The sequence below is a fragment of the Artemia franciscana genome, chromosome 1 (genome assembly GCF_032884065.1).
Source record: "Artemia franciscana chromosome 1, ASM3288406v1, whole genome shotgun sequence".
Lineage (NCBI taxonomy): Eukaryota > Metazoa > Arthropoda > Branchiopoda > Anostraca > Artemiidae > Artemia > Artemia franciscana.
Window position 1 is genome coordinate 62,823,060 of NC_088863.1, and position 23,788 is coordinate 62,846,847.

General features: G+C 35.3%; 1 protein-coding gene across 1 annotated transcript in view; it reads right to left on the reverse strand.

Annotated features, from left to right (window-relative positions):
- The window catches only part of LOC136032568 (protein FAM177B-like), a 42,586-nt gene that overhangs the window by 5,505 nt on the left and 13,293 nt on the right, over positions 1–23,788 (reverse strand). Inside the window, exons 2-3 of the mRNA XM_065712842.1 lie at positions 15,888–16,066; positions 5,545–5,712 (exon numbers count right to left, since the gene is read on the reverse strand). Of these exons, the coding sequence (XP_065568914.1) occupies positions 5,545–5,712; positions 15,888–16,052 (333 nt within the window). The 5' untranslated portion in view covers positions 16,053–16,066. The remainder of the gene's footprint in view (positions 1–5,544; positions 5,713–15,887; positions 16,067–23,788) is intronic.

Here is a 23,788-nt window from a genome sequence, read left to right on the forward strand (position 1 = left end):
AAAAAAAAAAAAAAAAAAACATAGAGCACGCTTTGCTTTTTACCTAGGCAATACTGCCAATGGTAACAACGATTGAATGACAGGGCAACGGATAACGGAAATGGAAATCATACGAGACATTGTATATTTCATAGTTAATTTTAAAAATTTACATTAATTAATTATTTTAAGAAACAAAAAAAGGAATAGAAAAGGTACATTAACTTAAACCTTTCAGTTGTATTTAGGCCACCCTGATAAAAAAAAAAAATCAAATTGTATGGCAAGGAATTATTTTCTATAGCGAGGAATCATTCTTTTTCTTTTTAATTATCTTTTTCAAAGAATCTTGAAATGAACAAACCCTAGCCCGTATTAACCAAAAAATTCAGAAACGCGCATTGGAAAAAACTGCCAAGTGAAGACGAGTTGCTATTTGAAGCTGATTCAAGAATGGTAACAGGATCAGCTCCAAATCCCAGCTCTAAATTAAAATGGTACCAGTCAAGTATTAAAACTTCGATAGTCAAATATTAAATTTCAGGTCTAATATTAAAATTTCCACAGTCAAAAATTCCACATAAGAGAACAAGAGCCACCAATTTCGACGGATGAGGAAAATCACTTTTTCGTATGGAAATCAGTGATTGTCTCCTCTTTTTTGTTTTCCTGATGCGTCCTTTTCATTGCTCTTTTTGTACGCGATCCTTGGGGCACAGAAACATCATAGAGAGGTGTTTCGGAGCTCGTTAGAAAGTATGTTGCTGCATGTAGTGCCCTTTTTGAGTTACAAAGGATAATAATAAAATAAATGCAAATTTCGACTAGAAACTGCAACTTCATATACAAGATGATTTAACGCTCGCATATTTTGACAAGAAAAATATAGGGCATGTATTTTTTGAAGTTTTTTCTGTAAGGTATGACGCCATGTTGGAGGGACTCTGTCGGCTCATTCTTTGCTACTCCAATTTTTTTCCGTGTGTTACATAATTTTTTTTTTATAATAGGAAACCACGGATACCCCCTCATCAAATACAGAAACACATCTTTTCAAGCTGATTTCAACCACATACTCGGGTGCATTTTTCCCTGATTCATCATTTATGAAATACCAGGTGCAGTTTTATCTAAACTCTCAGAAACATATTGTAATATTAGAACAAACTTCAAGATGTTGAATTTATTAGAAATGTTAAGCAGGGTTGCTTTTTTCAATACGAAACGGTTGCCAAATCACCATATGCCATCACTTTCGACATTTTTGGTTCATTTTTGCTTCTTCTTTGCAGAACAGATATCATCCAACGAAAAAGGGAGATCATCAGGTACATGGTTTAATATTAATGACTAACTTTCAAGGGTAGCGCAACAGTATTGCCAATTGGTAAAGAGCGAAGGGGTTTCAAAAACTCAAAACAGCCAATGGCATTACGTTGGAACTTTCAGGGCATAATTTTTGGGAATTTTGAACTAAATCAAAACAGTTTGCATACCCGCGGTTCTTAGGAACGACTGAACTAGGTTGAAAAAATTTACTATGTGCATTAAGATTATCGAAAGGGCGCATTTTGAATATCTCAGGAAGGGTTAAGGGGTTAAGGGCAGTAAGTTGAAACATTGAAAAGACACGGAATGGGATACTGAATTAAATCAAAAGACACCAAGTTGATCAAGGTTGTCAGAATGCAATATCGGTAATACCTAAGGATAGTATCTAAGGATAATAAGTTAAAACTTTCAGGGAAAGCTGAGACATAGGTAGAATTAAATCAAAAGACACTATATGCATCTGGGTGTCAAGAGACCACACCTACAATATCCCAGGAACGTCTAAAGGTATTAAGTTGAAATTATCAGGTGATACTTATAGACAATACCAAGTATGCAATAGTACGTAAATGGCCTTCTTTACACAACTGAGAAATATTCTTAGTCCCCTTTGGGAAAACCATGCACTCAATACTCACAATGTAATCAAAATCAAGAAAGGAACAAGGAACAAGGAACAGGAACAAGATAGTTTCAAGGTTATATTGAGTATTTTATTAAAAATCTTTTCAAATAGCAGCTTTTGCTAAAGTCTCACTTTTTTGTGTCTACTCTACACTCCAAAGAGAATGGAAGACTTATTTGAGTTGAAAAAAAAAGAAAAGAAAATTGGAAAAATGATATGGCTGGAACTAGACTTAATGACTGTACAACGCCTCATCATTAGATATGAAGAGATTTTGAAAAGAAAACTGGTATTGTTTTCAAGAATTATTTTAAGTCAAAATCCTGTCACACATGGAAGTTCTAAAACAGCTTTGGAGATTTCAGCAAATCAAGTAGGGTCATTGATTTTAAGGTGACATGCCTATTGGTAACAAAATTCTACTTTATTACCCCTCCTTTATTTTTGAGTGAACAGAAAGACAATTATGCAGGAGCTTAGGGTAAGCTAATGTGGAACAAAAAACACTACATAGCATTGATGAATATTTCTTTCTGACACTACTGTAAGTTTTCCATTCTCACAAAATCTCCTCATCATTTGCCCCATTCATTTAGTCTCGTTTAAAACAGCACCGTCACCTATTGACACTAATATCTTCAACACTGACCTCTCCTAGTGACTCTTTAGTAGATTACAGCTATTTATACAAACATAATTTACAGTTACTCTCTCTTTCGAATGGTGCTGAACCAATTTTAGAGCCAACGATAGGTAGAAACATCCTATCAAACAAAGATGTCAGATGAGCACTTTAAAAATTCAAATGCTTGAAATATTCAGTGTAAAAAAAGTATATATATATTTAAAAAAAAAATAAATAAATAAAATGATGTATCAACCCTTAAATCTTCAATCAAGACCATATGTAAAGAACATTTATAAACGCTCTGATATTTATAGTTTACTGAAGAATTTTAACATATTAGTTACAACAGTCGCAGCCCATAGTAGGTACTTAATAACACGTTAAAAAAAACAAAAGCTAAAAGCTCATATGGCACTTGTGACGAGGTCGGAAGAGCCAAGAGCTCATATGGTATGAGCTCTAGCAAAATTCTAAGAATCATTAGGTAGCTTTAAAAGGAAAAGCAGAGGCTTAATGCCGGTCGGGATTTAAAATAAGAGCTCTGAGTCACGAGGTACTTCTAAATATCAAAATCCATTAAGATCCGATCACCCACTCGCAAGTTAAAATAACTCAATTTTTCCTCTTCCTTCAACCTCCCAGATGTACGAATAGGGAAAAGCGACTTTATCAAGTCAATTTGTACAGCTCCCTGACACACCTACCAATTTTCATCGTCCTAACACGTCCAGAAGCACCAAACTCGCCCAACCAATGAACCCCACCACCTAGCTGGTGGTCAGCCACGGTTATGTGGTCAGTCCGGTTACGTCAGTCACGTATCTACGACATTTATAAGCATTTTCCAAGATTTCTGGTTTCCAACTCCCCCCAATGTCAACAGATCTGGTCGGGATTTGATATAAGAGATCTGACCCATGATTTCCTTCTAAATATCAAATTTCATTAAGATCCTGTCACCCGTTCTTAAGTTAAACATACCTCAATTTTTCTAATTTTTCCAAATTGACAACCCCCAGCTCCCCCAGAGAGAACGTCAATCTCGTATCTATAACTTGTGCTTATTCTTCCCATCAAGTTTCATCCCGATATATCCACTCTAAGCGTTTTTCAAGATTTCCGGTTTCCCAGATTTCTATTTCCCCCCTACAGCCCTCCATGTCCCTGGATCCGATTCGAATTGAAAATGGAGCATCTGAGACACAAGATTGTTCTATATATAAAGTTTCATTGAGATCCAATCACCCATTCTTAAGATACCTCGATTTTCACGTTTTCCGAGAATTCCGGCTTCCCCCTCCAACTCCCTTCAATGTCTCCGGATTTGGTCGAGATTTAAAATGAGAAATTTAAAGCACAGGATCCTTCTAGATATCAAATTTCATTCAGATCTGATCACCTGTTGGTAAGTTACAAATACCTCATTTCCCCCCCCCCCCCAAATCAACCAAAGAGAGCGGATCCGGTCCGGTTATGTCAGTCACCTATCTTGGACTTGTGCTTATTCTTTCCAGTAAGTTTCATCCTGATCTCCCCGCTGTAAGCGTTTTCCAAGATTTTCGCCTCCCTCCTGATGACATTGGACCCGGTCGGGATAAAAAATAAGAGATCAGAGTTTCGAAGTCCTTCTAAATACGAAAATTCATTAAGTTACGATCACTCTTTTGCAAGTTAAAAACACCTCATTTTTTCTAATTTTTTTTAAATCAACCCTCCCCCACAGTTCCCCCAAAGGGAACAGATCCATTCCGGTTATGTCAATCCCGTATCTATGACTTGTGCTTATTTTTCACACTAAGTTTCCTCCCGATACCTCCACTCTAAGCATTTTCCAGATTTTAGGTTCGGTCCCTCCCCAACTTCCCCAGATAAGGTCGAGATTTAATATAAGAGCTCTGAGACATAATATCCTTCCAAACATCAAATTTCATTAAGGTCCGATCACTCCTTCGTAAGTTAAAAATACCTCCTTTTTCTAATTTTCAGAATTTACCCTCCCCCCTCCACTCCCCCAAAGAGAACGGATCTGTTCCGGTTATGTCAATCACATATCTAGGACTTGTGCTTATTTTTCTAATCAAGTTTCATCTCAATCCTTCCACTATAAGCCTTTTCCAAGATTTTAGGTTCCTCCCCCCTCAGTTCCCCCCAATGTCATTAAGATCCCATCATCCGTTTGTAAGTTAAAAATATTTCATTTTTCTATTTTTTCCGAATTAACTGGCCCCCCATTCCACCCCAGATGATCAAATCAGGAAGACGACTACTTCTCATTTAATCTGGTCTGGTCCCTGATGGTCTGGTCCAAGTTTCATCGTCCTAACTTGCTTGGAAGTGCCTGAAGTAGCAAAACCGGGACAGACAGAAAGACCGACAGACTAACAGACAGACCGACAGAATTTGCTATCACTATATGTCACTTGGTTAATACCAATTGCCATAAAAACCTACGAAGTATGAAAATTTTTTGTTTAAAACTAATTCAGGAAGGATTATTGTTATATAGGTCTATATCGATAATGAGTCTGGTGCGTAAGGAATCACTGAAAAATTTGAAAAAAAGAAAATTCAAACTCCCTAAAACAGCAAGGGATTGAAAAAAGCTGACCATTGAAATCACCATCATCCAAATCCTACACTGGAGACTTTAAGCCCCACATCTTGAAAAACAGAAACATAAACAGCTTGAATAGCAGTTAAATGTCTCCTTTTGCATTTTTTTTTCTTTTCGCCAAAGGAACTATGGGTTCCGAAGAAATACAGATATAAACAGTACCCTAAAATTAGCAAAATCAAGCAAGCACGGTTAAAAGAGTATCTCCAACATTTCACGAACTAATGCAGAAACTAAAGGTAAATGTAACAAAAATATCATGGTAAAAAAGTATGGTTAGTATGTTATAGGTAACAGCCTTACAGTTGAGACAATCACGCAGAAGAAAACAACTTGTCACAAACAGAATAATTGAAATTTAATAACCTCTTCTTTCATCATCTCTTTAGCAGCTTCCATTTCTAAGTAATATTTAGGGGATGTAATTCCAAAAAAGTCCGCCAGAGCTCCACCAGCGTAGTCACATGCTGCTAAAGTTTTAGAGCCAGCTTGAGAAACCATATGTAAAATCCAATCTGACCATGGTAGAGCATGCTGAAATCAGGAATTTTACAAACTAAGATTAACTAGAAAAAAAAAATTCCTTAAAAATGACGCAAGAAAAACTCCAAACTAAGAAAAGCCGGATAAAAAAGCAAATCTGACCATGTTAACTCATACATAGATGATTGAAAATAAAGCAGAAATAATCCGAATCTGCAACCAACCTAGAAAAGCTACATATAAAAGCCGATCTAACAGTGTGATCTTGCGCTGAGATGACGATTTTCATAAACAAAACTGATTAGAAAAGAAAAAGAACGCTTAAAATAAAACAAAAAAACTTCAAATCACACTCAAGCAAGGAACATATTAAAGCTAATCTAGCCAAGATAGGTTGCCTGGGGCCAAAAAGGATGGTTTTTGCTTCTGTTTCTACCCATTTCTGTTCGTGGTTTTAACTGAGTTTATCATTCGGTTTTTAACACTTGGGATTGCGGTACAGAAATGGTATCAGAAATGCCTTTTAAACTTTGCTAAAGTTTTTTCTCTCTCTCAGTGCTAAAGAAATTAGAGTTTATCCTTTGCTCCTTTCTAAGTAATGACGTTAGAAACTTGGCCTACTGCAAAAAAGTCAACTTTTGAACTAAGACAGATAGATTTTTTTTCGACGGCAGTCGATAGCTCTTGATGAGCTGATTAAATACACGTTGTCAATTTTTGGTAGAAAAATTCCTTTGAGACATACCAGTTTGGAAGTTTAAAGGGTTGACAACTTCAGTAGTAAGGTACACACAGAAACTAAAAATAGGCCGATACAGAAATGCTATCACACGTGCCTCTTAAACTTTAAAAGTTTTCTCATTACTAAAGAAATTAGTGTTTATTCTTTGCTCCTCTCTAAATGATGCCGTTAGAAACTTGGCCTACGGCAAAAAAGTCAACTTTTGAACTAAGACAGCTATATTTTTTTTGGTGGCAGTCGATAACTCTTGATGAGCTGATCAAAGTATATGTCATCCATTTTATGGTAGAAAAATTCCTTCATGAGACATATCAGTTTAAAAATTTAAAGGCGTTGACCACTTCAGTAGTAAGGTAAACACTGAAACTAAAAATAGGCCAAGACCAATTGTGAGACATATAGGGGAGTTTTATGCAACAGTCGGCTGTTAGCTCATAATCATCTTTGGCAATGAGGGGTTCGCAACTTTTGGTAGTTTGTGTACCTTTTATTGGTTTCCGGTGCATTTGATGGCAAGACCAATTTGGTTCCAGTGGTAAGACATGTAGGGGACTTGTAAGTAATAATCGGCTGTTAGGCTACAATCATCTTCAGCGATGAGGGGTTTGCAACTTTTGCTAGTTGCAATGAGGGATTTATAACTTTTGAGAGCTGGTGTACCTAGTATTTATTTTAAGATCCTTACAGATTAACAACTTCAGCGTTTAATCGAAGCGAGGAAATAAAACCAAAGTGTTGCTCTCGCAACCTTTACTCGGCGAAGCCGCACAAAGGTTGCCACAACACCTCACGTTGCCCATGCAACGCAGATCTAGTTTCTCTTTAGATCGATCAATAAATGAAAATCTACAGAGCAGCGAAACTTGAAAGTTCTGGTCTATAAGCCAGACCTGGTCTATACATCCAAGACCATTCTTAAATTTGGCAAATCCTATGGAATAAAGAAATCTTGCTAGTTACTCAGCATCGAAAAATAAAAGAACTGGTAAAGCTAGAGAAATTTTAGTTATTCCCTAAATTACACAACTAACTATGAACCATGTATTTTGCTTGCCATGGTAGCAGCCATATTTTTTTTAGATTATCTCTCATTAAATGGATAATGTGTATTATTAATCTAAGAAAATTTATTTTCCTTGGTCTAGATATTTGTTTTTATTGTCGCTGAAGCCCTTTTAATATTTTTGATGAAGGGATTATATCATGAAAGGTTTATCTTTTTGAAAAATAGGTTATTTCTTTTATTTACGTTCACATTAACAAGTAAATAAGGTATATTGGTGCCTGCACTTTTCATTTTAAGTCAATTAGCCCCGGATAACAGACTACAAAATGAACTATAAATGCTTATGCTTATTAAATGCAATGAAAAAATATATAAGGACTAACTTCATTTTTTGAATAAAACGAACACAAAAACCATTCATATTGAAGGTGGTGGAATGAGAATGAAATAAAGCAAAAAAAAACAAAAACAAAATAAGTCAGAAATTAAATCCAATTTAACATTCTATACTTACCGTTCCTGACAATAATAAGCATTGGTCAAAGTTTGTAACTTGTAGCCCCTCCCATGGGGACTGTGGGAGAGTAAGTCGTCCCCAAAGACATAGTTATAAGGTTTTTCGACTACGCTGAATAAAATGGCTATCTCAGAATTTTGATCCGTTGACTTTGGTAAAATAATTAGCGTGGGAGGGGGCCTAGGTGCCCTCCAATTTTTTTGGTCACTTAAAAAGGGCACTAGAACTTGTCATTTCCGTTAGAATGAGCCCTCTTGCAACATTCTAGGACAACTGGGTCGATACGATCACCCCTGGGGAAAAAAAAACAACAAAAAAACAAATAAACACGCATCCGTGACCTGCCTTCTGGCAAAAAATTTAAAATTCCACATTTTTGTAGATAGGAGCTTGAAACTTCTACAGTAGGGTTCTCTGATACGCTGAATCTGATGGTATGATTTTCGTTAAGATTCTATGACTTGTAGGGGGCGTTTCCCCCTATTTTCTAAAATAACGCAAATTTTCTCAGGCTCGTAACTTTTGATGGGTATGACTAAACTTGATGAAACTTATATATTTAAAATCAGCATTAAAATGCGATTCTTTTGATGTACGTATTGGTATCAAAATTCCATTTTTTAGAGTTTTGGTTACTATTGAGCCGCTCCCTTCATGGAGATTTTCTTCCCCCATGACAAATTATCGATGGAAAATTCCCCCAGCATATCCCACTCTTCTCAACCCCTCCCCCAACCAAAAAAATCCTCCTGAAAACGCCTATACACTTCCCAATAATCATTACTATATGTAAGCATTGGTCAAAGTTTGTAACTTGTTACCCCTCCCATGGGGACTGTGGGGGAGTAAGTCGTCCCCAAAGACATAGTTATAAGGTTTTTCGACTACGCTGAATAAAATGGCTATCTCAGAATTTTGATCCGTTGACTTTGGTAAAATAATTAGCGTGGGAGGGGGCCTAGGTGCCCTCCAATTTTTTTGGTCACTTAAAAAGGGCACTAGAACTTTTCATTTCCGTTAGAATGAGCCCTCTTGCAACATTCTAGGACAACTGGGTCGATACGATCACCCCTGGGGAAAAATAACAAAAAAAAAACAAAAAAAAAACAAATAAACACGCATCCGTGATCTGCCTTCTGGCAAAAAATACAAAATTCCACATTTCTGTAGATAGGAGCTTGAAACTTCTACAGTAGGGTTCTCTGATACGCTGAATCTGATGGTGTGATTTTCGTTAAGATTCTGTGACTTCTAGGGGGCGTTTCCCCCTATTTTCTAAAATAACGCAAATATTCTCAGGCTCGTAACTTTTGATGGGTAAGACTAAACTTGATGAAACTTATATATTTAAAATCAGCATTAAAATGCGATTCTTTTGATGTAGGTATTGGTATCAAAATTCCATTTTTTAGAGTTTTGGTTACTTAAAACTTAAAACGCTAAGACATTAAAACTTAAAACGAACAGAAATTACTTCGTATATGAAAGAGGCTGCTTCCTCATCAACGGCCCGCTCTTTACACTAAAGTTTGACTCTGTCTCTCAATTCTTCTTTTTAAAACAGTAAAAAACTTTAGCGTAAAGAGCGGGGCGTTGATGAGGAAGCAGCCTCTTTCATATACGAAGTAATTTCTGTTCGTTTTAAGTTTTAATGTCGCTCCTTACTTTCAGTTAAAAAAACTTGTTTTTTTTATTTAATTTCTGAACGTTTTTGAATCAATACATGTTTTGATTTTGGCTCTCCGCAGAGGAATAATTAAAACGAAATTTGCATATTTTTTTTGGCTGAATGGCTTTCTCATAATTTTGATCGAATGATTTTGAGAAAAAAAGAGCGGGGGAGGAAGCCTAGTTGCCCTCCGATTTTTTGGTCAATTAAAAAAGCAACTAGAACTTTTAATTTTTTACGAATATTTGTATTAGTAAAAGATTTACGTAACTTATAAATTAGCTTACGTAAAGAACTTTTGTATTCTCATATTTTTATTACATATATGAGGGGGTTCGCCCCCTTGTCAGATCCTCGCTCTTTACACTAAAGCTTAAATTTTGTCCCAATTCATTAAGAATGACCCCAGAATCACAAAAGCCGTAGAATAAATAGTTGAAATTACTAAAAATACTTTAACGTAAAGAGCGAGGTATTAGGAGGAGGTGAGCCCCTCAAATGGGTAATAATTTCTGTTTGTTTTAAGTTTTAATGCTCTTCCTTACTTCCAGCTGAAAGAACTTTTTCATATTTATTTTTTCATTGTGTTTTTAAATAATGCTAGTAAATCCTGCGCTCCCTTCATGGAGATTTTCTTCCCCCATGACAAATTATCGATGGAAAGTTCCCCCAGCATATCCCCCTCTTCTCAACCCCTCCCCCAACCAAAAAAATCCTCCTGAAAACGCCTGTACACTTCCCAATAACCATTACTATATGTAAGCATTGGTCAAAGTTTGTAACTTGTTGCCCCTCCCATGGGGACTGTGGGAGAGTAAGTCGTCCCCAAAGACATAGTTATAAGGTTTTTCGACTACGCTGAATAAAATGGCTATCTCAGAATTTTGATCCGTTGACTTTGGTAAAATAATTAGCGTGGGAGGGGGCCTAGGTGCCCTCCAATTTTTTTGGTCACTTAAAAAGGGCACTAGAACTTTTCATTTCCGTTAGAATGAGCCCTCTTGCAACATTCTAGGACAACTGGGTCGATACGATCACCCCTGGGAAAAAAAAAACAAAAAAAAACAAATAAACACGCATCCGTGATCTGCCTTCTGGCAAAAAATACAAAATTCCACATTTTTGTAGATAGGAGCTTGAAACTTCTACAGTAGGGTTCTCTGATATGCTGAATCTGATGGTATGATTTTTGTTAAGATTATATTCCTTACTACAGTTCGTTACCACGAACTGTTTGATCTCAGGACCAGTAATTAAATAAAAGAGATATTTAAAAGCTAGAATAAATTATAAGTAAAAAGATATATTTTTACTAACATAAATAAAGAGCCAATTTTGAAATTTCAAACGAGTATGTAACATAGAGGATCTGGAATTCAAATAGTTATTTCTGTTACCTACCTCCTAGTTTGCTTTGTCCAATATGATATTGGTTAAGTTATTTTTGCTCTTAGCAATATTACTGTTGTTGTGCTATGTTGTCTTTTTATTATGCGTTGTGTTGATTATGATGGTCTTGCATGTAATGCTTAAAGGTTTGATTATGATATTGTATGATATTTTGATATTGTATGATATTTTGGTTATAATATTGTTGTGTTGTTTGTTTTTGTTTTTTTTTCACCACTTTATAGTGTCATTGTCTATGTTCATTTGTGAATTATAAATGAATAAATAAATAAAAAATCATATTGTAGCCTTTTGTGGGATACCAGAGGGAGAATCGGTGTAATCAGACGGGCTTATAGTAATATCTGTCAGTAATAATTTGATCTTTCGTTTTATTTGAATTTTAGGTTTGTTATAGATTACTTTGTTTTTTCTAGGTTTAACTTTCTAATTCATAGTAATTTCTGTTGATTTAACATCTGAATTTGCCTTGCTATTTTCCTGGATGCTTGTTTTGTTTGCTTAAATTTCGCTTCTAACTTGTGACAAAAATGTTCTGTTAACAAAATGTTCTTGTGTCAATTACCAAGGAATTACTCATTCGTCAATTGAAACCTGAGTGACGTGTGAGGTTGCATGGTAAGTAAACCTTGGAAACAGATTGATACGATGGAATTAGAAATGATAATAGACGTATAGATATTTTTGCTTCGGGATCACGATATTATGTAGCTTTATTGTGTATGAAATATCTATATAAATATTTTTCGGTACAGGGTTTCACCCTCCTACTTCTTCTAGAATATACTTGTTATTAAGGTTGTCCAGCAGCAATGTCCTCTCAACACTTTGCTGTGGTTCTGAAACTTGGCAATTAGATCAACAACATAAAAAGAATATTCTTTTCGAAAACATATATTTAAGGCGCAATCTAAATATCCACTGTTTCCAAAAAGTAACAAACGCCACTGTACGACAGAAGACATATCAGGCACTGATATCCGTAGTGATCAATTACAAGAAGTGGAAATACTTCGGTCACTTGATCTGCAAGCCCAAAAATTGACAACTGAAGGTCGTCCTTCAGCAGCAGCCATGCGGTAATAGAAGAAGAGGACGCTCCAAAAACATCCTACGACACAGCTACCCTGCTGACCTCACAAATATCAATGCCTCAATCCATCCTAAATAGGATGACGTCTGGGTAGTAGTTATCAGTAGTTATTTTTTCAGACAGTTCGTGGTAACGAACTGTAGTAAGGAGCGACCCGGCTCAATAATAACCGAAACTCTAAAAAACGGAATTTGATACCAATAGTTACATCAAAAGAATTGCATTTTAATACTGCGTTTAAATATATAAGTTTTATCAAGCTTAGTCTTATCCGTCAAAAGTTACGAGCCAGAAAAAATGTGTTTTATTTTAGAAAAAAGGCCCCCTAAAAGTCATGGAATCTTAACGAAAATATCACTATTAGATTCAGTGTATCAGAGAACCCAACTGTAGAAGTTTCAAGCTCATATTTACAAAAATGTGAAATTTTGTATTTTTTTTCTAGAAGAAAGATCACGGATGCGTGTTAATTTGTTTTTTGTTTTTCCCAGGGGTGATCGTATCGATCCAGTAGTCCTACAATGTCTGGAGTGGGCTCATTCTAACGGAAATTAAAAGTTCTATTGCTCTTTTTAAGTGACCAAAAAATTTGGAGGGCACCTAGACCCCTCCCATGCTCATTTTTCCCAAAGTAACCGGATCAAAATTCTGTGATAGCTATTTTATTCAGCATAGTCGAAAAACCTAATAACTATATCTTTGGGGACGACTTACTCCCCCACAATCCACGTGGGAGGGGCTACAAGTTACAAGCTTTGACCAATGTTTACATATAGTAATGGTTATTGGGAAGTGTACAGAAGTTTTCAGGGGGATTTTTTTGGTTGGAGGAGGAGGGGTTGAGGGAAGGGGCTTCTATGAAGGAAGTATAGGATTTTCTAACATTATTTAAAAAAAAACAATGAAAAAATAAATATGAAAAAGTTTTTTCAACTGAAAGTAAAAAGCAGCATTAAAACTTAAAACTAACAGAATTTATTACGCATATGGGGTTCACCTTCTAATACCTCGCTCTTTACGCTAAAGTATTTTTAGTAATTTCAACTATTTATTCTACGGCCTTTGTAATTCAGGGGTCATTCTTAAGGAATTGGGACAAAATTTAAGCTTTAGTGTAAAGAGCGAGGTATTGACGAGGGGACAAACCCCCTCATATATATGTAATAAAAAAAAGTACGAATATAGAAGTTTGTTACGTAAGTTAATTCGTAAGTTATATATATTTTTTTTTTACTAATAAAAACGTTCGTATAAAATCGAAAGTTCTAGTTGCCTTTTTAAGTAACCAAAAAGTTGGAGGGCAACTGGGCCTCCTCTCCCGCTCCTTTTTTATCAAAGTCGTCCAATTAAAACTATGATAAAGCCATTTAGCCAAAAAAAATCAATATGCAAATTTCGTTTAAATTATTCCTGTGCAGAGATCCAAAATCAAAACATGTATTAATCCAAAAACGTTCGGAAATTAAATTAAAAAAAAAATGAATTTGTTTTTAACTGAAAGTAGGGAGCGACTTTAAGACTTAAAACGAACAGAAATTAATCCGTATATGAAGGGGGCTGTTCCCTCCTCAACGCCCCGCTCTTTACGCTAAATTCTTTTTCTATTTTAAAAAGTATAGATAAGAAAAAGAGTCAAACTTTAGCGTAAAGAGTGGGGCATTGAGGAGGGAACAGCCCCTTTTATACACGGATTAATTTCTGTTGGTTTTAAGTTTTAATGTCACTCCTTACTTTTAGTAAAAAAAAAACTGTTTTTTTTATTCAATCTACCAAATAATGTGAAATATCAATTTCTGTTGACGTTTTTTAATATCAGAGAAATGGTGTAGGTATTTTCAAAGACGACGCTGCTTTTCAATGACTCTAAATAACAGTTCAAACCGGGGTGAATCCTTTTATTAGACTGTGAAAAAACAAAAACAAACAATCACTACATATGGGATCAAAATAACCAGTAGCCTATTTTTTTTTACTGTTTTTTTTCACTGTCTAATAAAATGATTTACTCCTACATAAACTTTTATTTATAGAAAATTAGTAATAGCTATGATGATCATAAGTAAATTATTCGGGATATTACGAATGCTTTTTGCAGACCTCAATTTCTTTGACCTTCGAATTTTAAAATTCTTTAGAATAAAAATAGTTTTCAATAATTAACAGTTAGTCCTTTAGGACTAAACCCTACAAAATGCTGAATACTCTTGAGTTGACAGAGTTACAATATCAATTGGAGAGAGAGAAAAAGCTTCAGACCCATGACCCCGCTTGGGGTCTCTTCATTAAACAGACTGAAAATGCCTCTATAAAATTTAAACAAGGAGTTACATTAGTATTCTGTAAAAAAAAAGCGATCCACCATAAAATCGGATTCTGAAGACCCTGTCATAAAAACAGTTATCAGCATAATTCAAAACTCTTCCTATTAGCACAAAAGACACCATGTCATCCCCGAAGGCATTTTTAAATTCATAGGAGACTTTTATTAATATGCCTGTCATTAAATTTTGACCAAGTTCCAAGAAGAGCTACTAGAACATCTGGGAGTACAAAGGGCGATGGGATGTCCTCCAAATTTGTTCTACTTAAATAGAACACCACAATTTGTAGGATTTCAAACATTCTTCAAAAGGCAACTCTGGAGGAAATCCAACACTATATGTTGAAAATTCGCATATTTTTTAAACTTCTGACTTCTTAATTATAACATTACCGACAGACTTATATTCAACAGGTGCAACAACTCTCAAGCTCAAATTGTGGAAAAAATTGAAAGACTTTTGTAAATAGACATGCTATACACAGTTATGTGCTATATATAAGAACACTCAAATTATGTTCCTGGCCTGATATTTGTAATTATTGACTTAAAAGCAACTTAGAAAGAACATTGTTACTATAAACCCCGTTTCGTGTAACATGCTTATCTTTATTTAAAGCTATCGCGGAAATTGGAATCTTTTTGAGTCACATGTAGTTTAAAAACTGCAATGTGTTATAATAACCAAATTGCAATTGTAGCTACATATGTGAAATCAGTGACTTCAAAACAATTAAACATCAACATTGATTAAAATTAAAACGTTATGTGAAATACATAGTTATTATTGTGTGCTACATCATAGCCATTTTACAATTTTAATAATTTTTAGTGAATTAAATTTCGCTAATTAAGAGTAAGTCCCTAAATCCCTAGCTGATCATGAGTAATAAAAAACTGTGTCTTAGGATAAAGTTGGGAGAGCGTATCTAGCATATAGGGACCATTTAGCATGCACAAATGATAGATGGCTGTCGAATATAACAAAAAGTCAGGAAAACATTTTTGAAACTTGTCGGAAGCACATTTATAGGGTCTTTTTTCTTTTTTTGGGTGATTACAGCTCAAACAGCAATTTTCAGGTCCAAACGTCACGCTTTCAAATTCAAAAATATTTTATTTAAAACTTTTAGGAGGGAAGACCTAAAAGACCGAAATTTTGTACAACTGTACAGGTGTACTCCAGATTTTATTTTAAATACATCTTCCTACAGAGAAAGACAAGGCTAGCACTAGTTAATATGTTTCAATAGGCTAAGATAATTGTATTTTATATACAGTATACACTCAAGATATCCCACCAAGATGTAATCACCCTTCCCCCACTAAAACAACTTCTAAAGTAAAATTATCAAGTAATGAAACATAATAGATAAAGTAACTTCTAGGTCCACCCCCAAGGAAACAAACCTAAGAAACTAGAAACATTCCCCCACAATTGTTGGCTAAGAAAACTGAACATGGCTTACAATATTTATGTTTTCTTGAAATGAGTTAACAGCCTCTTCCACAATAACAGAGTCCATGTCAATTTCATCTTCATCTACCTCTAAAGTCCCGTCACTGAAGTGGAGTATCTTTTTCCTTTTTGAATACTCGGTATTCACGTTCTCTTCTTGAGTGCCTTGTATCATTTCAATTAGGTTAGCTAAAAATAAAAATCAAACGTTTGCAATATGTGTTTCAAAGACAATTGCAAACTAGTCAAAAGAAGCCCATTTTTCAATACATCATTCCCAGGGACCCCTGAATTAGAATTAAGATATAAAAAAGATAGAGAACCCAAAATTAGTGCTCATATAGTATCTTTTTGAAAGGATTTACTGTAATATGAGACTAAAACATAGAAACCTAATTTCTTACTAATTATTCCAAACCATTTACGGTAACAAACTTCGAGAAACAACACAGACAAACAGTAACCAAAATTCTAGAAAAGGCTTTGGTAAAAATAAAACATGTAACACTAAGAAAATCCTATTCTTATGGTGCCTGCAAATATATAAAATTTGCTAATTTGAAGTAACCTATAAAAATATACGAGCCAAAGAACATCTACCTGTTCTTATGTTGAAATTATGAATTATGTTCTTATGTAAAGGTTTTGAGCACTTATCAACAAAAATGTTAAATTTTCTTCTTTTTTTCTTTAATATCTTTTCGCTATTATTATTATTATTTTTTTTTTTGGGGGGGGGGACTAAAATCTTAAACCAATAGTCATAGATAATGGGGAGATGCCTCGTTCGGACAGACAAAAGTTCTAATGCCCCTTTTAAGAAACTAAAAAGATTGTGACAGCATGAATTGTCAAGTAAGTTTACTGACCATACAAAACAATCTTCAATTTTACACGGATCTGTCTTTTATCCAGCACGTATTATCGTAAGTTATTAACTATCATAGCATTTGACCCATATTGATTGAGTGCTTAAAAGTCAAAGTTGTTTTCGCTACATCCTTACTCGTATGCAAAGGAGTTAACTCACGAAAATTTAGGGGATGTTGGGATGAATTTAGGGTATGAGGGGATGTATTTAAAATATAATGTAAATACAACACTTGCCATGGTGGACTTTTTGATGTGGAACATGATTGCATTTGTCTTAGCCTTGGAGATAGGCAGTGAAAACACACCAGGGAACAATACTAACTCCTTTAAGGCTAAATTACTAAATTAATATTACTGTAAATTTTATTTATATCTCTACCCGCTGATCATAGAACCAAGTCATTTGCAAATTCAAGCTTGTACATTGAATTAAATAAAAAAAATAGTTTTTTTTAACTGCAAGTACGGAGCAAGATCAAAACTTAAAACGAAGAGAAATTATTCCGTATATGGAAGGGGTTGTCCCCTCCTCAACACCCCGCTGTTTAAGCTAAAGTTTCACTCTTTGTCACAATTCTACTTTTAAAACAATAAAAAAGAAAAATTTTTAAATTTTTTCCTTTTTCTCAAAATATTTTCTTGATTTGATAGTTATGCTCATTTTTGATCTTCCGACAAAGAGACAGGATAATGGTAGGAAATGAGGTTAGTACCTTGCGTTCTATACCCATTTTTGGGTCATCTCAATGGACTTACTCCTAAAGAACTTCAGCTAAGGCTATGGGAAAGCATGGAGCTAAATCAGGAGGTAAAACTCCCCCAGACTTAAATTTCGCTGATGATTTGACATCCTTATATCAAAATATTTAGCAAAAAGAATAAATGTTTGGAGGTTTTGAAATTCAGAGTGTAAGAATAGGTTCTAAAATTAATATTCAGGAGAATAAATCTCTTTGAATGGGAGTAAATGAAGGTAGAGATGATGTGTGGTAATGAGATGGATGATCAAGTAAACAGACTCACTTCAGTTATGGTCAAAACCTATTTTAATAACAGGCTAAAACCCGAATTGGAACCTGATTCTATTGATTATGTTCAGCTTGTTGTCTATCAGAACCTCCTACACACGCAGTGGCGTAGTGGGCCAAAATTTGTGGATCAGTAGGCATCTGAATGTACTATTTTTATAGTACAAGGAGAAACATTTAATTGCCACAAGCTATTGAAAGCATTTAATATGCATTTAGCATTTAATATACTATAAGGAAGCAAAAGATTTAATTCTAATGGAATAAATGAAATTGAAAAAATAAAATTCTTTTTACCAGAAATAATATTGAATAAATAAACTTTGAATAGCGTAATATGTATTTTCATTTCAATGCGGTAATAACTGGAAAAAAATGAATATTTGTAATACAATTCGCTTTCAGTGAAGCGCCAGTGATGCAATAGGCTTTAGATTTTTCAAGTTACAAAATGAGGCAATAGTTAAATTCTTGTTTCAAGTGGAACTAAGTGCGTCGTGAACAGTTTTGGGAAGAAGTAAGCTTGAGCTAAATATGTGATATATACTGATATAAATTGCTAAAAAGCCCATCAGTTCAAAATTGGATTTTACTGTAATTTCATTTTTTAATGTCATTTTTTTTGTAATTCCATTTTTATTTTCAGTGTTGTAATAAGTACGTAAGAAAATCCTCGTAATAAAGCACCATTTTCAGTAAAGCAGCAATGGCGCAGTGGGTTTTAGACTTTTACAGTTAGGGTAGGAGGCAGTACCCATATTCTTTTTATGAATTGATTTTTGTTCGTTTCAATCTTGCTTTGCAGGTTTAATTAAAGCTTTATTCATTTTAAGGCTTGTTTATTCATTTATGTTCGTAAATGGTGTATATTTATTTGCTATGATTGTTTATTTAGTTTCTATTTGTTTTGGGTTTCATTTATGCTACACTAGTAAAATACTTATGGTTGTTTTAAGCTTAATTTGCCTATTCAATTTAAGCTCCACTTGTTTTAAGATTTATTTATTCATTTATATTTATACAAAGAAGAATAAAAACAAGAGCTAAGAGCTCATATGGCACTTGTGACGAGGTCGGAAGAGCCAAGAGCAGGGCTTCCACTTCCAGGGAGATTACCCTAATTTAGGGAGAAATCACTTCTTTTAGAGAAACTTATTTTGAATTTAGGGATAAAGAAAAATCTGGGGTATAGTAAGGATTTTCAGAGATATTTAAAGTAAAATAAGGATTTTAAAATTCCCAAAATAAAGAATTCCATCAAAAGTTTGTTGACAAGTAGCTTCAGCTACTAATGTTTAAAAATTGGATAGATAAAAGTGTCAAACAAGTCAAATAAAATACTTATGCACCATATCGTAGGTTCTGTTTGAAATATGAATATTGTGGGAAATAAGAGATCACCAGACATGCTATAAAAGCAAGCAATGAAATTGAGACGAAGGCTGGCAGTGGCAGAATTGAAAAACTTTTGACTTTAGGCAGTAATTCCAAAGAAATTGAACAGCACATCTGCATATCTTTGGCAGAAAATAATCTGCCATTACGTCTTGCAGACAGCTTGATCCGTCTCCTAAGAAAATTATTTCCAAAAGACCAGGCTCTAGCACGAGTCACTCTCGGTAATCAGAAAGCTATAAACATTTTGCGACATAATTTTCCTTTGCTAACACAACCAATTAGTTGAGTTCCTCAAAGCTACTTTTTCTTTATGATAATTGACAAGACTTGTACTGATTGATAATATTGTACTGTTGACAAAACTTCATTTTTTAGTGAGAAATATCTAAAACTTCATGTCGAAGTATTAGACATGGTTAAGCGAAGTGATGGATCAGCTGAGGGTCTGACTACCTGCATCAAACCAGTCATTGAAAAATAACTATATTCTCTCACAAAAGATTGTTGGATTTTCTACGGATATTAAAAACAATATGTTTGGAGCCAATAGATGTGCTTCAACGCTAATAAAAACATGAAGTCCCATGTCATGAATGTGAAATACATGCTGAAATACATATGAAATAAATGTTTCCAAGACACTAGAAGACTTGGCACCAAATATATATGCCCACTTATCCAGAAGCACTTCCAAGCGAGATAAGTATGCTGAATTTCAGAAGTTATTTCAATGCAAAGCACTCTCAATTCTTACACCAGGACAGATCCGCTGGTTATCCCTACTGGCCTGCATAAAGAGGCTTATTGAGCATTGGGTTGTTCTAACTTAGTATTTTACAGAAACCATTTTTAACGAAAAAACTGCAACCAATGACCTAATCTTGTCAACATTACCAAGCAAGTTGAAAAAGCCATACCTTGAATTCATGGACTCAGGGCTCGGACAGGTCGGTTCATTTTAAATTATAGGCTCTGTCCTATTTTTATAGGATTTCCCGGGCCCAAATATAGGCCAAATATAGGATTCGGAAGTCCTCGGGATCAGATCTGTGGTAGATGGCGTGGGATGCCTGGTCACATAAATTATCAAGTTTCATCCCGATCCCTCAAATCTAAGCGTTTTCCATGATTTTAGGTTCCCCCAAATTTCCCCCAATGTCACCAGATCCGGTCGGGATTTAAAATAAGAGCTTTGAGACACGATATCCTTCTAAATATCAAATTTCATTGAGATCCGATCACCCGTTCGTAAGTTAAAATACCTCATTTATTCTAATTTTTCAGAATAAAACACCCTCCCAACTACCCTAAAGAGAGCGTATCCGTTCTGGTTATGTCAATCATGTATCTAGGACTTGTGCTTATTTTTCCCACCAAGTTTCAGCCCAATCCCTCCACTGTAAGTGTTTTCCAAGATTTTAGGTTTCCCCCTCCAAACTCCCCCAATGTCACCAGATCCAGTCGGTATTTAAAATAACAGCTCTGAGACACAATATCCTTCCAAACATCAAATTTCATTAAGATCTGATCAACCATTCGTAAGTTAAAAATACTTCATTTTTCTATTTTTTTTTAATTAACAGGCCTCCCACTCCCCCCCCCCAGATGGTCAAATCAAGAAAACAACTATTTCTAATTTAATCTGGTCCAGTTCCTGATACGCCTGCCAAATTTCACCGTCCTAGCTTACCTGGAAGTGTCTAAAGTAGCAACACCAGGACCGATAGACAGACAGACCGACAGAATTTGCGATTGCTGTATGTCACATGGTTAATACCAAGTGCCATAAAAACACTATGCTACAATGAGACTAACCGAACAGACGGACCAAAGGATGATGAGGCAATAAACGACAAAAAACTGATTCCGACAATCTTCCATTCAGGAGGGCCAACTTTGCACTTATATCAGGGACATCAAACTTACAAATTATCTTACCATTATCTTACCTCTATACCAAGGGGGGGAAATAAATTAAAAATTTACAATATCTGAAATAAAAAGTCCAAATCTGATTAACATCATTTTTCTTTAGAAAAGGATAAAGATCAGAAAGATAAAGGACAGATTGATCACAGAATGTAGCATATAGCCTACCCAGTGCAAGTCTATTGTACTTCCCTCGATTAGCAACTATCATAGAATAGTTCATTTGAATAACTGGGCCGTATTCACATCAGCCAGCCAGCGTTCAGTCAGGAAACACAGAAGTCGCAAAAACTCCAGTCTCAATAAGCAGAGACTGCTAGCCTATATACTGATCTTCACTCATTTCGGACAGGCCCAACATGAAAAAAACAAAACATAGGCTATTAAGTCAACACAACAGCATAGCCCGGGCAGAAGCAGCTTACTAAGCCCAACACAAAGCATTAGATAAGTTCAAAAAGCTCAACAATTGTACCTAATAATCAATCATCACCAAAAGACAGAAAATTGCAAATGATGAGCAATGTTCTTAGTGCTCTTCAGCCGAAAATATAGGAATAATAGGATTTTCGCCAAAATTTAGGGATGTTATAGGAGTGCATTAAAATATAGGAATTTATTGGAATTTATAGGCGAGTCAAAACGCTGTGGACTACTCTCTCGGCCATTCCAACGGACTTAACAGAGCTTTCCAATCTGAGTTTCTACTTTTTCCCTCCCTAAAGGCAACTTTCAGCACACTTTTGAATGATATTACGTCAAACTTCATGAAACTGGACTGTATTCGCAGTGTTGGTTTGCTTACAGAAATCTTTAAAGTGAGTACCTACCTTTAGACCAAACATATGTGGGAATACCTGCAACCGATTCAATGCGTGAACTCGTAGGTGCTCAAGAACCAAGTGATAATATTGATCTCTTCTACCAGTCTTGTCGAAAATACTATAGTCCTAATCAAGCAGTTCTATGACCGTTTCAAGCTCGAAGACGAAATTTACGAAATTTTGGCTTTGATTGAACCAAGAAATACAAGGAATTTGAAGCCTAAATCTCTAAGGCTACTATTTGCGAGATTTCCTGTTCTAAGAGAAAATTTAGCCTCCAGAAAACAAACGTAGAACAGAGGTCACAGGCAATGACTGATGTCATTGAGCTTTATTTGGGAGCTGCGCAAGTTCAAGACCTGTCAGTTTAACAGTACTAGATGAAGATATATAGTCTGAAGACTCGCAGTGGCCAAATATAGTGCTCAGAATTGCAAAGAGCATATCACTGATGTTCTCTTCACACTTCAGCAATGTATCAGCTCAGCATTTGTTTAATCTCCTGAAATTGACCAGAATAGACATCTGAAATAGTATTGAGAATATCACACGAGTCTCACTTATTCTAATCAATTACTGGTTGAAAAACGAAGCTAAAACTTCATCAACTGTCAGCATACCGAAAGCTGTCGCTGGCTTCACGACGAATACAAACACTACTTACGATGAAGCACAGATATGACACTTAATTCAACTTTTATGTGTTCTAGGTAGTGTGAAAGATGTATATATATATTTATTTGAAGTAAAAAAAAAAGAAGAATTTAATACTGCGCAATGTTTTTTTCGTGTATTTTTTACGGAAATGTAAGGCAAAATAATTCCTTTTTTCTAAGGAGAAAAATAGGGAGAAATCAAACCTTAAGACGGGGAATTTTAGGGAAAACTGATATTAAAAAAAAAGAGCGGAAATTGAAATTGAAAAGTAGAAGCACTGGCCAAGAGCTTATATGGTATGAGCTCTAGCGAAATTCTAAGAACCAATGGATTGATTTAAAACGAAAATCAGAGGCTTAATGCTGGTTAGTATTTAATATAAGAGCTCTAAGACACCAGGTCCTTCTAAAGACCAAAATTCATTAAGATCTGATTGTCCACTCTTAAGTTAAAAAAAACTCATTTTTCCTCTCACTTCACCCCCCCCCCCCCAGATGGTCGAATCGGGGAAATCGACTTTACCAAGTCAATTTGAGCAGGCCCCTGACACACCTACCAATTTTCATCGTCCAGGGACATCCTGTAGCACCAAACTCGCCAAAGCACTGCCCTCCCCCCCCCCAATTCCCCCAAAGAGAGCGAATTCAGTCCGGTTATGTCAATCACGTATTTAGGACATGTACTTATTCTTCCCACCAAGTTTCATCTCGTTCTCTCCACTCTAAGCGTTTTTCAATATTTCCTGTTTCCCCCTCAAACTCCCCAAAGATCACCAGATACAGCAGGGATTTAAAATAAGAGCTCTGAGACAGGAGGCCCTTCTAAATATCAAATTTCATTAAGATCCGATCACCCATTTGTAAGTTGAAAATGCCTCATTTTTTCATTTTCTCCTCTCCCTCCAGCCCCCAGATGATCGAATCTCGGAAAAGACTGTTATCAAGCCATTTGTGCATGTCCCAGACACGTCTACCAATTTTCATCGTCCTAGCACGTCCAAAAGGACCAAACTCGCCAAAGGACTGGAAATCCCCCAACTCCCCCAAAGACAGCAGATCCGTTCTAATAATGTCAGCCACGTATCTAGAACTTGTGCTTATTCTTCCCATCAAGTTTCATCCTGATTTCTCCACTCTAAGCGTTTTCCAAGATTTCCAGGATTTCTGTTTCCCCCTCCAACCCCTATGTCCCCGGATCAAATT